The sequence below is a fragment of the Cervus canadensis genome, chromosome 20, assembly GCF_019320065.1.
Source record: "Cervus canadensis isolate Bull #8, Minnesota chromosome 20, ASM1932006v1, whole genome shotgun sequence".
Lineage (NCBI taxonomy): Eukaryota > Metazoa > Chordata > Mammalia > Artiodactyla > Cervidae > Cervus > Cervus canadensis.
This window is the reverse complement of record NC_057405.1, coordinates 46,424,168-46,439,122: the sequence shown is the minus strand read 5'-3', so window position 1 is coordinate 46,439,122 and position 14,955 is coordinate 46,424,168. Positions and strand designations below refer to the sequence as shown.

The 14,955-nt window shown below is 38.3% G+C and overlaps 1 protein-coding gene across 2 annotated transcripts in view; it reads left to right on the top strand.

The window, feature by feature from the left end:
• Positions 1–14,955, top strand: part of NT5DC1 (5'-nucleotidase domain containing 1) — a 118,245-nt gene that overhangs the window by 84,449 nt on the left and 18,841 nt on the right. For both annotated transcript variants that reach the window (XM_043438960.1, XM_043438959.1), the window contains exon 7: positions 14,190–14,364. In XM_043438960.1, the coding sequence (XP_043294895.1) occupies positions 14,190–14,364 (175 nt within the window). The remainder of the gene's footprint in view (positions 1–14,189; positions 14,365–14,955) is intronic.

Genomic DNA, 14,955 nt, shown 5'->3' with positions numbered 1-14,955 from the left:
GTCTTCACCATGTGGGTGTAAATCTGATGGCACACCAGCTTTACTTTCTGTTGTGAGGAAATCCACATTTCTCCCTTCTTACCGCACCTTGTCAGAATGGCCTTTACTGGTTATAGGTTCTTTCTTCTAACCAAGATCTGGAAGATTCCCTGTATGGTTTCTGTTTTCTCAAAGAGGGATGGAAAAATGAGGTACCGTGGCAGCACCCCCTTTCAGCTGTCAGGCGAAGCACAGACTGCCCAGCGGGTAATGCACCGAGAGGCATGCAGAACAGGAATGGGAGACGGGGGAGCCTTCCGGATGGTAAAACCTCCGTGAGACTCTGTATTACAGGACGAACAAATATTTAATGTAGGGGCTTCCCAGATGGTGCTAGTGGTAAAGAGCCCGCCTGCCAGTGCAGGAGACAGAAGAGACACAGGTTTGATCCCTGGGTCAGGAAGATCCCCTGGAGAAGGAAATGGCAACCCACTCCACTATTCTTGCCTGGAGAATTCCATGGACAGAGGAGCCTGGCGGGCTACAGTCCATAGGGTTGTGAAGAGTCAAAAGTGACTGAAGTGACTTAGTACACACCTGGTTTCTTTGTGATACTCTCACCTTTTTACTCCACCTTCCTTATTTCAGTGAACAGTTTATTCATTCCAGGCATGTAGCACTGTATAGAGGTATGTATACGAGCATGGTTCATTTAAATACTGAATTCAGAATCACTCCATTATACAGAGAGCAGTGTTCTGTAATCTCTTAGTACTTAAGAACTGATCAATCAAGTTTCCCTAATAAAACTACCGACATGAAATCACCCCGGTAATGCTTTTTGGTTTCAAGCACCACAGTGAGCTAAACATTTGCTGTAGTTAAGCTTGCTGCTGATAACAGAAGCATCGTTTAACCTAAGAATAATGACATAAACAAGTGGTTACCACTCTCCTAAAGCACCCGCATCATTTAGGTTTGTCATCCATCCCACCCAATACCATGATTATTAACCCTAACAATGACTGCCATCTGACAGGTGAGGACAGAGACACACAGCTGGAATGCAGGTGTAAAGCCAGAGCCACCTGATTCTGGGCATAGTGTTTCTCCCACAAGTCCACACTGCAGCCTTGGCATGGCTTCGTGATTATAATTATGGCTTCTGCTTTTTTAAATGCTCTATTTCTGGACCGGATCATGTTTGCCTGCTATTTTGATCCCAGTGCCACACCGTAGTTTTATGCAGCCACGGCTGATAATTTTAGGAATCATGGACTGAAGTTATCCTAGAGGAGTTCTGACCAGTAGAACCTCCCAGGGATGAGATGGTCTATATCCGTGCTGTCCAGCGTGGCTGACACTAGCCACATGCTGCTGCCAGGCACTTGAAATGTGGCCAGGGTGTTGCAGGACTTGACTTTTAAATTTTAATTTTAGTTAATTTAACTTTAAATAGCCACGTGTGGCTAATGACCATATTAGACAACACAGGTCTAGACAGTATTGGATGTAGGCTTCTCTTGTATGTTAGCTCTCAGAGTTGCTTGTGCACGCTTGGCCCTTCTTTTAGAAAAAAATTATTTTTTGAGGAACTTTCTTTTCTTGTGCTTAGGATGTTTCGAATATATAACCATTGGCCAAACAATGTTCCTACTAAATTTTAGCCCATTTAAATGGAAAGTTATGAGAGTTTTTTTTTTTTTTAATTGGATGAAAATTGCTTTTCAGTGTTGTGTTGGTTCTATCTAGCAACGTGAATCAGTCATAATTTATATATATACATATATCTCCTTCCTGTTGAGCCTCCTTCCCCTCCTAGCCCTCTAAGTCATAGAGCGCCAGGCTGGGCTCCTTGTTTTATATAACACCTCCCCACTCACTAGCCATTTTATGTGTGGTTTTATATATATGTCAGTGCTACTTTCTCAATTTGTCCTACCCTCTTCTTCCCTGACTTTATCTACAAGTCCACTCTACATCTGTGTCTCCATTCCTTCCCTGAAAATAGGTTCATCAGTACCGTTTTTCTAGATTCCATATACATGTGTTAATATACAATACTTGTTTCTCTCTTTCTGACTTGAACGTCACGAGATCTTAAGTCCACCCTGAAAAATAAAAGCTGCTGAGTTTTAATTCACCATACCCTTTGGGGGAAATGAGGGAACAGTGGTCTCATATGCCCTTGATTCTACCTTTAAGCATCTGAACCTTTAGAAAATTAATATTGGCAAGAGGTTTATTTCTTTAATTCTAAAAACAAAGGACTATTTTCTTTTACAGGTACAAATCTGTTATTTGATGCCTGCAAAATTCAGGGACACTTTAAGTCAGGATTGAGTGATACTTAGAGAGCCAGACAAAAATCTAGCTACATGATGCTTCTATTAAGTTAAGAACAGGATTCTGAGATTATAGTCTGGGAAAAGGGGAACTGTGGTTTATAAATTCAGAATGCATTTACTGATAAATACTAAAACAATGACAGCTCTTTCCATTACTACTGCTGTTGAGTTGAACAAGTAAATTCAGAAGCTCTGTAGAAAAAATTAGAATGACAGTTTTTGATTACTTAACAGTTTCTGTACTGGAAATTCTCAAAGCGTAAGGAAAATACAAAGGTAACAGATATTATTAGGGGCAGTATTAAATGCCAAAAAAAACTGGGGTCCTATCCCACTAGAAGTTTTCTTCCTTAAAACGTGGCTTTTGACGTCTTAATACAATGCTTTCAAATTAAGTGTAATGGACAACTGTCTCCCACAGATGGTAGAAAAACACGTTTTGTGCTGGGAGACAGGAAATAGTAAAGCTACTCTAAGAAGTTATTTAATGAAAATTTAAACAAACCAATTTACCAAATGCTTGCTTTTTTGTTCTGAAAAGTTTTACAATGCTGGGTTACATAGATTCTCATTTGACTGGACTCTTGAATTTCTGATTTAGCACTTATTTCTACTCAGTTTCTTACCTTAAGTTTTATGGTCATGAAAATGTTGTGCCAGTTTTTTTATAAGCTCTGTTATTAAATAAATTCATGAACATATTTTCAGCTGATAGAACAATTTCTGGTTCCCTAGAAGCCCTCCTCATTCTCCCTTCTAGCCAATACCCCTTGCCTGGAAGGATCTCTCACAACATAGGTAAATTTTGCTTGATTTTTAACTTTATAGAAGTAGAATTAAGCTATATCTGTGTTCTTCTGTCTGACTTCTTTTCCTGAACATTTTGTCTCTATAATTTATCCCTGTTGTATAATGTAACAGTAATTCATTCCTTTTCGTTACTGCATAGTACACAGTTATATGACTCTACCACAATTTATTTATCTATTCTACACAACTGACAGAAATTTGGGTAAATTTAAATTGGGGGCTGTACAAATAATGCTTCATGAACATTATGTACATGTGTTTTGTGTACCTGTTTACATGCTCCTGTTAGATCTATCCCTTGAAATGGAATTGCCGCATTATTGGATAAGAGTGTGTGTGCATTCAGTTTTGGTGGGTCTACCAAACAATTTTACTTGTACAGTGTAGGAGAGTTCTAGGTGCTTTATATTCTCAATATCCTCACCAATACAGGATATTGTCAGAATGTGGTGGGACCCCTTAATTTCTATAATGGTAATTGTAATTAAATCATAAGTAAAAGACGCTTGCTTCTTGGAAGAAAAGCTGTAACAAACCAAGACAGCATATTAAAAAGCAGAGACATTACTTTGCCGACAAAGGTCTGTTCAATCAAAGCTATGATTTTTCCAGTAGTCATGTATAGATGTGAGAATTGGACCATAAAGAAGGCTGAGCATTGAAGAATTGATGCTTTTGAACTGTGGTGTTGGAGAGGACGCTTGAGAGTCCCTTGAACTGCAAGGAGATCAAACAAGTCAATCCTAAAGGAAATCAGTCTTGAATATTCATTGGAAGGATTGATGGTGAAGCTGAAGCTCCAATACTTTGACTACCTAATGGCGAAGAGCTAACTCATTGGAAAAGACCCTGATGCTAGGAAAGATTAAAGGCAGGAGAAAAAGGGGATGACAGAGGATGAGATGGTTGGATGGCATCACCAACTCAGTAGACATGAGTTTGAAAAAGCTCCAGGAGATGGTGAAGGACAGGGAAGCCTAGCATGCTGCAGTCCATGGGGTCACAAAGAGGCAGACAAGACTGAGTGACTGAACAACAGCAATCATAATTTAACTTTTGGAAAAGCCAGTAGGGACCAGCTGGCTCAATAGTTTTAGTCCACGGATATGCTTAGATTCACAGACACACCCATACATGCAGAGTGATCATCAAATGTACACACTTCTAAGTTTCCATAGGCCCATCTAGAAAATGCCTTGAAGACAATGGCATTTGGTCCTTCAGGGAAACAGTTGGATAAGAGAGAATAATGCTTTGATATGAGCCTGTAGGCATTTGGTGGAATCAGAAATACTTGAGGAGTTAATAATACTTGAGTTTACCAAGTGCTGTCCAAGTGAGTTTGGTGAATTTTTGTAATCAAGTAATTTGACATAAAAAGCTCTCAGTTTGCCTAGTTGGTTCAACAAACTCTTTTTGGTTTTTTGGGGTTTTTTTGGTGAGTGCTTCATTCCCAACCTTGTGTATTACAGAACTGCAAAAGGAATGAAAGATGGTGACTAATAACAATACAAAAAGATTCTCTACTTTATTAATGGACAGTGAAATGCAAGGTATAATAACAGCATTGTGTGATGACAGGCAAGCCAGCCTCTCTAGGCCTTGTGTTCAGTATCCACAGTGGGGAGATGGGGTTTTGTGGTCCGCAAGGTTGTCTGCCCAGAGCTATGAGAAATGTCAGATAATGGAGCAGTGGGCATTCAGTCCTGTGTTTTTCTCTGGAAGGGGCAAAAAGAGACACTGCCTTGCATCCAGGTCAGTAGAACATTTGAAGTTTTTTCCAAATATGTTTTGAAAGTAAGTACCATGTTGATCACAAAACCTTGCATTTTCAACCCTTGTGGGACAGGCTCCTGATGCAACGTGGCCCATAGGAGTGGGGATTTCACAGTTGATTGAAGCCTATATTTAAGCCAGGGTGGCTCGCAGAGAGTGTTTGCCATGTGCCAAGCACTGAGCAGGTGTTTCACATACAGTATTGTGTCTCATCCACCTCATAATCTTACCGGGAGGGTTCTGATATCATCATCATTTCACAGATAAGCCAACAAAGTGTCTGAATGACCGGGACACTTACCCAAGCCAATTGCACAACTGAGACTTGAATCAGGACTGTCTGATTGAGATTCAGGCCATCCAGGATCACCCAGGCCTGCGTCCTGTAATGTACTTGTTATATGTGTTGATATGCTCTGCACGCAACTGCTCTGTCCTTTGAAGGCTTTTCAGTAAGAATGGAGTAGCCTCTCTCCATCAGTAGCAAGAGCCATTACTTAATGACTTCATCTGAAAAATCACAAATTCCTTTCGCCCTCCCCTCCACTGCTCTATAATGATTTAATTTGCTGGCACAAGACATTTACATTAAACTCCTGTGGCAGTGTAAATGGAGTTCTTATCTGGAAGGAAAAACATTTTCTGTGTCATAGTTTTCAGATAAATGGAATTGTTACTGGGCATCTGTGAGGTCTAGTGCAATTACCTTTTCATTCACATTTTTCTTCATTTAGTACACATAGCTCATTTGGTGTTTATTACTAACTTTTGCCAAATACTGTGAGTAAAATATTTGCCTTACTTAAATTGAATTTTGAATGTTTATTTCTTTCTTGGTTATTGAGTCATTCTAGGCTTTCTGCCTCTCTGGGTTTATGTTGACAGCACCTTTCCTTTAGAAAGAAATAGTCTCATCATTTATGTCATATGCTTTCTTAACAGATTTTTTCTTAGGTCAAGAGAAGTCAGAATATAATTTTTCATAGTGACAAAGTTTGATTAGGGTTTTATTTGGGTTTTATTTGGGTTGTTTTATTTGGGTTTTCTGGGAACTTGGGCTTCCCTGGTGGGTGGCTCAGATGATAAAGAATCTACCTGCAATGCAGGAGACCTAAGTTCAATCCCTGGGTCGAGAAGAGTCCCTGGAGAAGGGAATGGCAACCCGCTCCAGTATTCTTACCTGGAGAATCCCATGGACAGAGGAGTCTAGCGGGCTATAGGCCATGGAGTCACAAAGAGTTGGACACGACTGAGCAACTAACACACACTTCGGGGAACTTACAGAATCCCTGCCTTGATAACTAGAACTATTATATGCTTATAGTGGATTTATTGTGCTTTATTCTGAAACACTGATGATACTCAGTAAATATATACTGAGAATCATATCTGCACTATTTCTCCTAAGAACTTTAGTCTTGAGATTCCATTTAATTAAATTTTATATGTGCATGCATGCTAAGTCACTTCAGTCGTGTCTGACTGTGTGTGACCCTATGGATTGCAGCCCACCAGGCTCTGTCCATGGGATTCTCCGAGCAAGAATGCTGGAGTGGGTTGCCGTGCCCTCCTCCAGGGATCTTCCCCACCCAGGGATTGAACCGTGTTTCTTAAGTCTTTTGCATTGGCAAGCGGGTTCTTTACCACTAGCGCCACCTGGAAAGCCCTAAAATTTATAAGTAGGCCTCATTTAGATTGAGCAGAAGTAAAGTTCCCTTTGACTACAGAAGAAATTGTTTATTTCATTGAACCACATAATACTTTATACTCACCAAGATTTCAAGCAAGTATGTGTAACATCCTTAAGAGAAAGTTTAATTACATTACCTTTATTGAATATTGTCTATGCTCAGAATCTAATTGTTGTAATGCTAATCACTATAATGACACAAAGAAATTTGATTTATAGAGATTAAATAGAAGATAAAATTCTTACACAATAAACTATATAGAAAAATATATAAATAAGAGTTGGAGTATGAAAGCTAGAATATCATAGTTGGCAGATTGAAATGGAGAAAAGTAGAAAAAGTGGAAATTATGTTGACTCCTGAAAGCAGAATGGAATTTAGAAAAGCAGAAAAGAAATTGGTTTTGAGTAATGGCCTAAGATTGATAGTGTGATGGAGAAAGCAGAAAAATATATTTCTTTCAAAATCTTTAATTTTATGTATGTATGTGTATGTATGTATGTATAAAATTGAATTTTTAACATTGTTTCTAAGACTTTTTCATGTTAACCCGGCTGAGTTGTTTTTTGATTTTTAGTTTTAGAAGTCTTTCATATTTAAATATTTAAAAAATATATATGGTTGTCATCTTAATATGACTATATGTCTGTTAGTTCATAAAAATACCCCAGATATGTAAACTTATTTGTATTAGTCAAATTGGAAGGAGGTAGGCCAAAGAAGGAAAAAGAGAGACTGAGAAGATTAAAGGCACTCCTTAGAGTAGAATATTCTCTGGAAGCCAGTGGAACCCAGCATGATTCAGCTGGGAACCCCTCCAACCCTTTCTCCCCAGTTTCTACCTGAGGTCCTGCCCCCTCCATACAGAGGCTGCAGGCTGTATATTAGTGGCTGAGGCTGGGTCAGCTGTGCCCCCAGGCTTTCTCCACTCTGTTCAAAATGGATTATTGTAGAATGAAGACTGGGTTCCCATAATGGTTTTTTTAGTTATTTATGTTCTTTAGGGAGCTGAATTGAGCATTGTGTGTACCTTCTAAAATGCTGTCTCGGCATTCTGCTAAGCCACCTACTCCAGAAGAAAAACCAGGTGGGAAGAAACACAGTTTTTTGGGTTTTGGTGTTTCTGTGTTTTTTTTTTTTTTTTTTCCTTTTTTAAAGAATTGTTAAGTAACTGAGCATTGGAGTCCTTGGTAGGAGGAAGATTCCCTCCAAACACTTACTGTAAGTGAACCCTAATGTCTGGCACATGCCTGCTTTATTCCTGTTAGTGTTTCTGATCTCTGTGTGCCTCAGAGCTAGAGAAGCCAGCTATAACTTTCTTTTAAAGGATTAAGCATTGGCACTTCTCTGAACCTGCTTTGCCCCAAGCTATCCTGTTTTAGTTCTCCTGATTTTTTCCATCTTCTTTCTTCTGGAGGAGCTGGGAGGTTTTGAGTCAGAATAATATGTGGGTCCATGTCCTCTGGTGAAGACAAAAACCATGCCAGATGGTTTCATGCCTGGCAAATACATTTAAAAACCTATTTTGAGACAAAGTTTACAGTGCATCTCCTTGAAGCTGGCCCCTAAAACTTGTCCCAGGTTTTGCCTGGGGCATCGCTGATTTGCTGTACCAAGGAGAACATTCCTGTTTCTTGTGAAGCTAACTTGTGTGTGTTTAGGCACTAGTGCCTTCATTCATCCCAAGCGACACGCTCTTTAGGTCCTTCTGATGACATCATCTTGTGTTCATGTGTCTTTCTTGGATTTTTCTACTTCCTCTGACCTTAACAAGGGAAAATATTACCAGCTGTAAGCTTCTGGCCTGGACTAGAAGTGTCTTGCTGTGGCCCTTGCTATAACTGCTCCATTAGTAAGCAGAGCAAATGAACCTGGAAATATTTTATTCAGAGACTAAAAAATAAGGTGTATCAGAATCATACAGGCAACGGCAAAGGCAGATTTAGGTTTGTTTTAACAAGATGGAAAAGTGACGAGAACCTTCTCTGGTTCCGTAGAAGAGACTGTTAGAAGACCCAAGCCAAAAAATAACTGAGGGGCAAGTAGGGATTCCCTGGCAGCTCAGCGGTAAAGAATCTGCCTGCCAATGCAGGAGACACAGAAGACGCGGGTTTGATTCCTGGATCAGAAAGATCCGTTGGAGAAGGAAATGGCAACCCATTCCAGTATCCTTGCCAGGTAATCCCGTGGACAGAGGAGCCTTGTGGGCTACGGTCTGTAGTGTCTCAAAGAGTCAGACATGATTGAGCAACTCAGCACTTAGCAGGTATGTCATGGTGAAAAAATACATAAAAGTATTTATGTTGTCTTTCAGAAAGCAATTTTATGACACATGATCTAATAACCACTCTGCTGAGATACTATGACATCTTTAAACAGGATCTCTCAAATGAACAACTTCATTAGTCTTGCTGGCATTTTCTAAAACTGAGTTATAACTATTGTTTATTGTTACTGTCTTAAAATTATGAAATACTGTATCAGGAATCAACTGACTTTTTCAAAGGACCGGATCATGTAAAGATTATGGGCTTTATGTAGATCCTTCTATAACCATATTAAGTAAATACCTTTCTTAGCTTGCGGGCTGGGGTTTGCCAGCCTCAGGTTTTTCTGATCACCTGATAAATCTTACTTGATAGCTGCCCCCCACACACACAGACTTAGTTCAACAATTATTCATCCTCTGCTGTTTCCCTGATATCAAGAATGTAAATACCAAGGTAAAGACAATTCTTTTCCTAAAAGATCTCAGTCTTAGGAGAAAGAAAAATACATAAACACACTTATTACAAGTGTTTATTATCGTGCAGTGTGATGAATGATGTCCAGAGGTGGTATGACTGGGTGAGGGTATTGGGAAATACTCCTCAGACAAGCGGCAAGCATTTCTAAAGCATCGGAGAGAGGACAGTGCATTCCACAAAGGAAGGTAATGCTTATACCTCAATGTGTAAGACATTTATTTGGGTTTTCTTTTTCTTTTTTTTTGCCTATCTCAATATAAAATCTCAGTTCCCAGATAATAGCATAGATAACATTAGCTCAAGAATACTGGAAACCAAAAAAAAAAAAAAAAAAAGAATACTGGAAGCCCAAGAATACTGGAGTGGGTAGCCTATCCTTTCTCTAGGGGATCGTCCTGACTCAGGAATCAAACCAGGGTCTGCTGCATTGCAGGCAGATTCTTCACCAACTGAGCTATCAGGGAAGCCCAACATCAGCTCAGTCACTACAAAAAACGTCTGTAGGTATTGTGAGGAAAAGCATATTATTCAACAGTTATAGCACTGAATATGGATTTGAAGCATTTGACTTCTGCTTCTGCACATGTTATTTTTCTTTAACAGACACTGATCACCAGATAAGTTAAATTTAAAACACAAAGTTTTAGACACGTAAGCAATGAGGTTACATAGCTCATGTTAAGTCACAAGATATTATAAAATTAAGAAGTCCGTGCTGAGAGCCAGTGATTCCAACGAGGCAGGCAGAATATACAGATAATAATAGCAAAAGTTCTAGTTCTTCTGTTTAGAGCCATAATTCTTAATCCTACTTGTACATTGAAATTACTTGGGGAGCTTTAAAAAAAATATCAGTGTCACGACTCCAGACCAATTAAATCAGAATCTTTGGGGTAAGACACAGATACAGAGATAGAAGTCAAAAATTGTTCATGTAAATTTTAGATTATGTTTTTCAATACATTTACCCTTCATTTCTCAATTCCTGTTGTCCTTTTCCAAGCATTATGTTTAGTACATAGATACTCAATCTAGATATTCTAGATGTCTTTATTTACAAATATTAAAAGCAAAACATTTAGGGCCCATATAGGGACCATAAACAGAAAATCTGTTTTAATATTAAATTTTAGTTTCATCTTTTGCCTTCTATAAACAAAAAAAAATTAGAACATTTTTTAATCTATTGTTTATCTCATTCATCCTTCAAAAACTATTTCAGTATCTCTTGGCCAAAAGAAATTTATATAGTATATGTGTATTTCAGAAAATTGAATCATCCCTTACTGCAAATATATTTAAACAGTTCATGGCTGAACATTTTAGCTGTTCACTGGCCTGCTCTTCTATAACCTACAAAGGTTGTAAATATTTCAGTCTCTCCCAAATTATGTTCTGCAATGGAAACGATAACAGACCTTAATTGGAGGCTGATGGTGGAGCTGATAGCATTCCAGAATCTCTGATCCTCCCGCACGGCAGCTTTGAGAACACGAACCACACGTCACACTAACACTGGCAGTATAGTTAACAAGGAAAATGCTTACTTATTCCATGATGATAGAAATCGTGATGTGGCACAATTGTCTATTAAACTAAAAAAGCATTTTTAATATTCAAGTTGTACTTATTTTTTTTTACCACGAGAGGTCCCTCAATCCTGAATTACAGTGGTTACATGCAGGTCATTTTCTCTGCCCGAAGGACTGTCACAACACTTTGCTGTTATTCCCATGACTGCATTAATACTGAATTTTTAATATAGGAGAGTGAAACCTTTATTCTTCAGAACTAGCTTTTTAAAATTTTTACTTTTAATTCCTTCTGGATACAGAAAATATCAGCATCTAAGGATAGAAGAGGAGTGGAAAGGCCAGGAAAATGAGTTATATAAAATGGCAGTGGAATAGAATTCTTTTGAGGTTAAGTGAAAACACAGGCTGCTTTGTGAGTGAAGAACAAACAAGACCATTCCTTTCTTTCCACCTTAGGTCTCAGTCTCGATTCCCTGTCTTGTCTAGTCAGTGTAAATCTCTCACTATAAAAATAAAATAAACATGATTATTTTTATCAATAGGGGTATAGAAAGGAAGGTACTTTAGATAGGATGACATTAATAGGACATGAATAATAGGTTATATGTTACAAATCGTTTAGTACTTTGACTTTAAATAAACATAAATGTTCCTGTGTCTGCCCCTCCACTTATTTAAGTATTCATTTATTGAATGATTGCTTAATGTCAAACTGAAAGTCAGACTCCCTGCCTTTAGGGAAATAATAATAATTTAATAGGCAGTTATTATTCCAGCATAATATGTTTAACATAAGTTCCTCTGGTTTAATAGCTTGACTGTTTCAGTAAAAATAATGGGTATGTATTATGGACAACAGTACTAAATTATAAGCTTCAAAATTGCTCAGAGACTAGACCTTAATTGTTCTCACCATGAAAAAAGAAAAAGAAATGATTGTGCAACATGATAGAGGTATTAGTTAAATACAGTAATAATCTCCTGCAGTGTATAAATGTCAGATCAACACATTGTACACCTTAAACTTAACACAGTGTTATGTGATAGTCACATCAGTAAAAATAAACTTTAAAAGATCAGTGTGTATTTATATTAACATACCTCCTATTCCCTTAAGGGAATCATTAATGATTTGAGGTTACAAGGATGAAAAATATTTTCCCCAACCACGGTTAGTGACCTTTTAGATGAAGAGCAACCCATAGTCTACCATAAAATATCCATTTGTACAGGATTTGTCTTTTTTAGTTTGTTCATTTCTCTCTGGCTTGTGAACAAAGCAAGAACATCTCCATTATTTCCTCGGGGAGCAGTTTTCTCCAGCTAAACTATTATGTTTGCACTCTTTTAGATTAGGCTTACTAAGGAAAACTAATGTTAATCTAGGCAGGAATTTCAAAATGCTCTGTTTAAATGTATATGTTTTATTTTTTTTAATTCATTTGGAAATATAACAGATTTTTAACAGTAATTTACATTTTGACCACTAGGTGGCATTTTGACCACACTCGTGTGGTGAGCACACGTAAGCTAAGAAAAAAATAGCCTTTTCTCAGCAGTTGTTTCTGAATACAGATGCTTAAGTATCTTCAGCATTATATACTACAAATCTTTTGTTATCCAGCACGTAATATTACTACAAAAGCCTTTGTTTTTCTGGATGAAGTAATCTTACATATGACTGCCTCAGATAAATTCTGGGAGAAACACAGCTTCTGCTATTGCTTTGATCATTACTCATCAAACTATTCTGTTTTTAGCTATTTAAATATATTATTTTTCCTTTCTTCCTAGTACCTTCTCATTCCTGAAAAACAGAAGATATATTTTAATTTTTTCAAGGGCCATTACATAGCTTCTGGGATATTAAGAGATCCAAGAACACATGTTCTCTGTAGGGCAGAATATGAGGCATGAAGCTTGTTTTTGTTGTTCTGGCACTCTGACGTCTGTTTTTCTCATTTTACAACATTCTTTTGTTAAGTAATACTTTGGTCTGATTATGAATAACTCTTACATTGTGTTACTTTCTGAAGAAAGATGTTGTAGGCTGCAAATAATAGATATCTTTAATGGTTAAGCTGTTGCTAAATTGGGTTGTTTCACATGACATGGGAAGGAATTACCCTGTTCGGTTGGACTGGTAGAGACCCACCCTCTCTGAGCAGCCCCTCAGGAGGATGAAACCGCCAACACGATTAGAGTGCCCTCCAGCAAAGAAGAGGGAGAGTGGATTTGGGCAGTCAGATTACAGTATTTGGTGCCATTTCTGTTTTTGTTGTCCGCGCCCCCCCCCCGCCCAGAGATTCTTCTTTCTTGTCTTAACATTCTTGAAGTAAAACTTTTCACTTCTCTTATTTTAAGTGCATGACACTGAACAGAATTACAGATACATAGACTATATCTGTTGCAGAATTTTATCATTCCGCACAAGCTCTTTCACTTCTTGTTTTGTTCATGCACGTGTCTTTTCTGTAGCAGTTAAGGAAAGTAAGAACTCAGGTTCTCTTTATGTGCTTACCAGTGCTATCATGCCCCAAAAGCTGTATCTCTAAAGTGCTGTATGAATCTAATCGCATTTCAACCAAATCTACAGTTTTCTGCCTAAAGCACACATAACTTTTAGGGCTCCGTGTCAAACACTGGGTGCATCTGACCAGGACTTCTGGAAACGTTGGCACCAGCGGCCTCGGGCCACCCCCTGGACTCTTTATAGACCCGGAGGAACAGAGCTGGGCCAGCTCCGTGACTCAGGTTCTTCAACTTTGTCTGTCGATCGCGCTGCCTTCCTGCCTTTTCTGGCTTGTTTTTCATTTAATATCACAGCGCCTCCCAAGGGCTGCAACAGACCCAGGACATCTAGTCTCAATTCCATCTGAAACAGAACCCGGCTCCTTTCTCCACTGCTTCATGCCAAAGATGTGTTCCTGCTGCATTATCTGAAAATGTATTTGTTATCTGAATTCAGCAAGTATTTGTTGAATGATTGAAAGAATATTTATTGACATTTCAGCTACAGTAAGTTTTTCTCTGATTTGAAAGTGCTGATATATTTTGTTTATTATGTTATCTATTTTAACACTTGTCAAACAACCAGAAAATGTTTTCAACTGACATTTTCAGTCATCATGTTTTTAAGTAAAGAACAATAAGTATTCTTAAGAAGCAGTTAGTAATGGCATTGTTGCTAGATTGTTTGAACAGTTTTTATCCTTTTAATTTTATAATTTGAGAGAGAAGAACTTATTTGAGAATACACTGAATCAAAAAAAATTTAATCTCTGTGATATTTTTATTTTTCAGAAAACTGTGGAATATATTTTCCAGAAATAAAAAGAGATCCAGGCAAATATTTACACACTTGTCCAGAATCAGTAAAAAAGTGGCTTCGACAGCTAAAGAATGCTGGCAAAATCCTTATGTTAATTACCAGTTCTCACAGTGATTACTGTAGACTCCTCTGCGAATATATCCTTGGGTAAGTGGTGAGTGGTCTGATAACAGATTAGACCAGTGCTCTTTTAAAAGTGTTCAACCATGACCATGTCATTATATTAAATAATACTGAGTGACACGTGGTTGTTTCTCATAACAGCCCTCAACATCTGCTGACAGCAAGATACCCCAAGTACATTTTAGCAAAGCAGTATTGCCAGGCCCAGCATGCTCATAGCTGGTGGACTTTAGATTTTCTGAAAAATATTGTGGACAGACCACAAATCCTTCAAGCAGTCCTCCATGTCTCTGGTGTCTCAGCTCTGGGTGATTCTTGAGGAACACTGAGTTATAGATTATGCTCCCTGACATCACCTGGAGTACAGCCCCTCTGCAGCCGTTTTCCTCTGGAGCCAGGCACTTCACCATTGACCCATCCAGGTGGGGTTGACATCCATGAACATCGAGACAGTATAAATATGTAGACTCAAGGCAGATGTGGGCGCAAGCCCTGCCTTGCAACTTACTCTGTGACCTGGGGTAGGTTCTGTAACCTCTCTAAACCTTCATTTCATCATCTTAAAATGTGGGACAGTGAGCAAACTCCAGGAGATAGTGAAGAACAAGGAAGTCT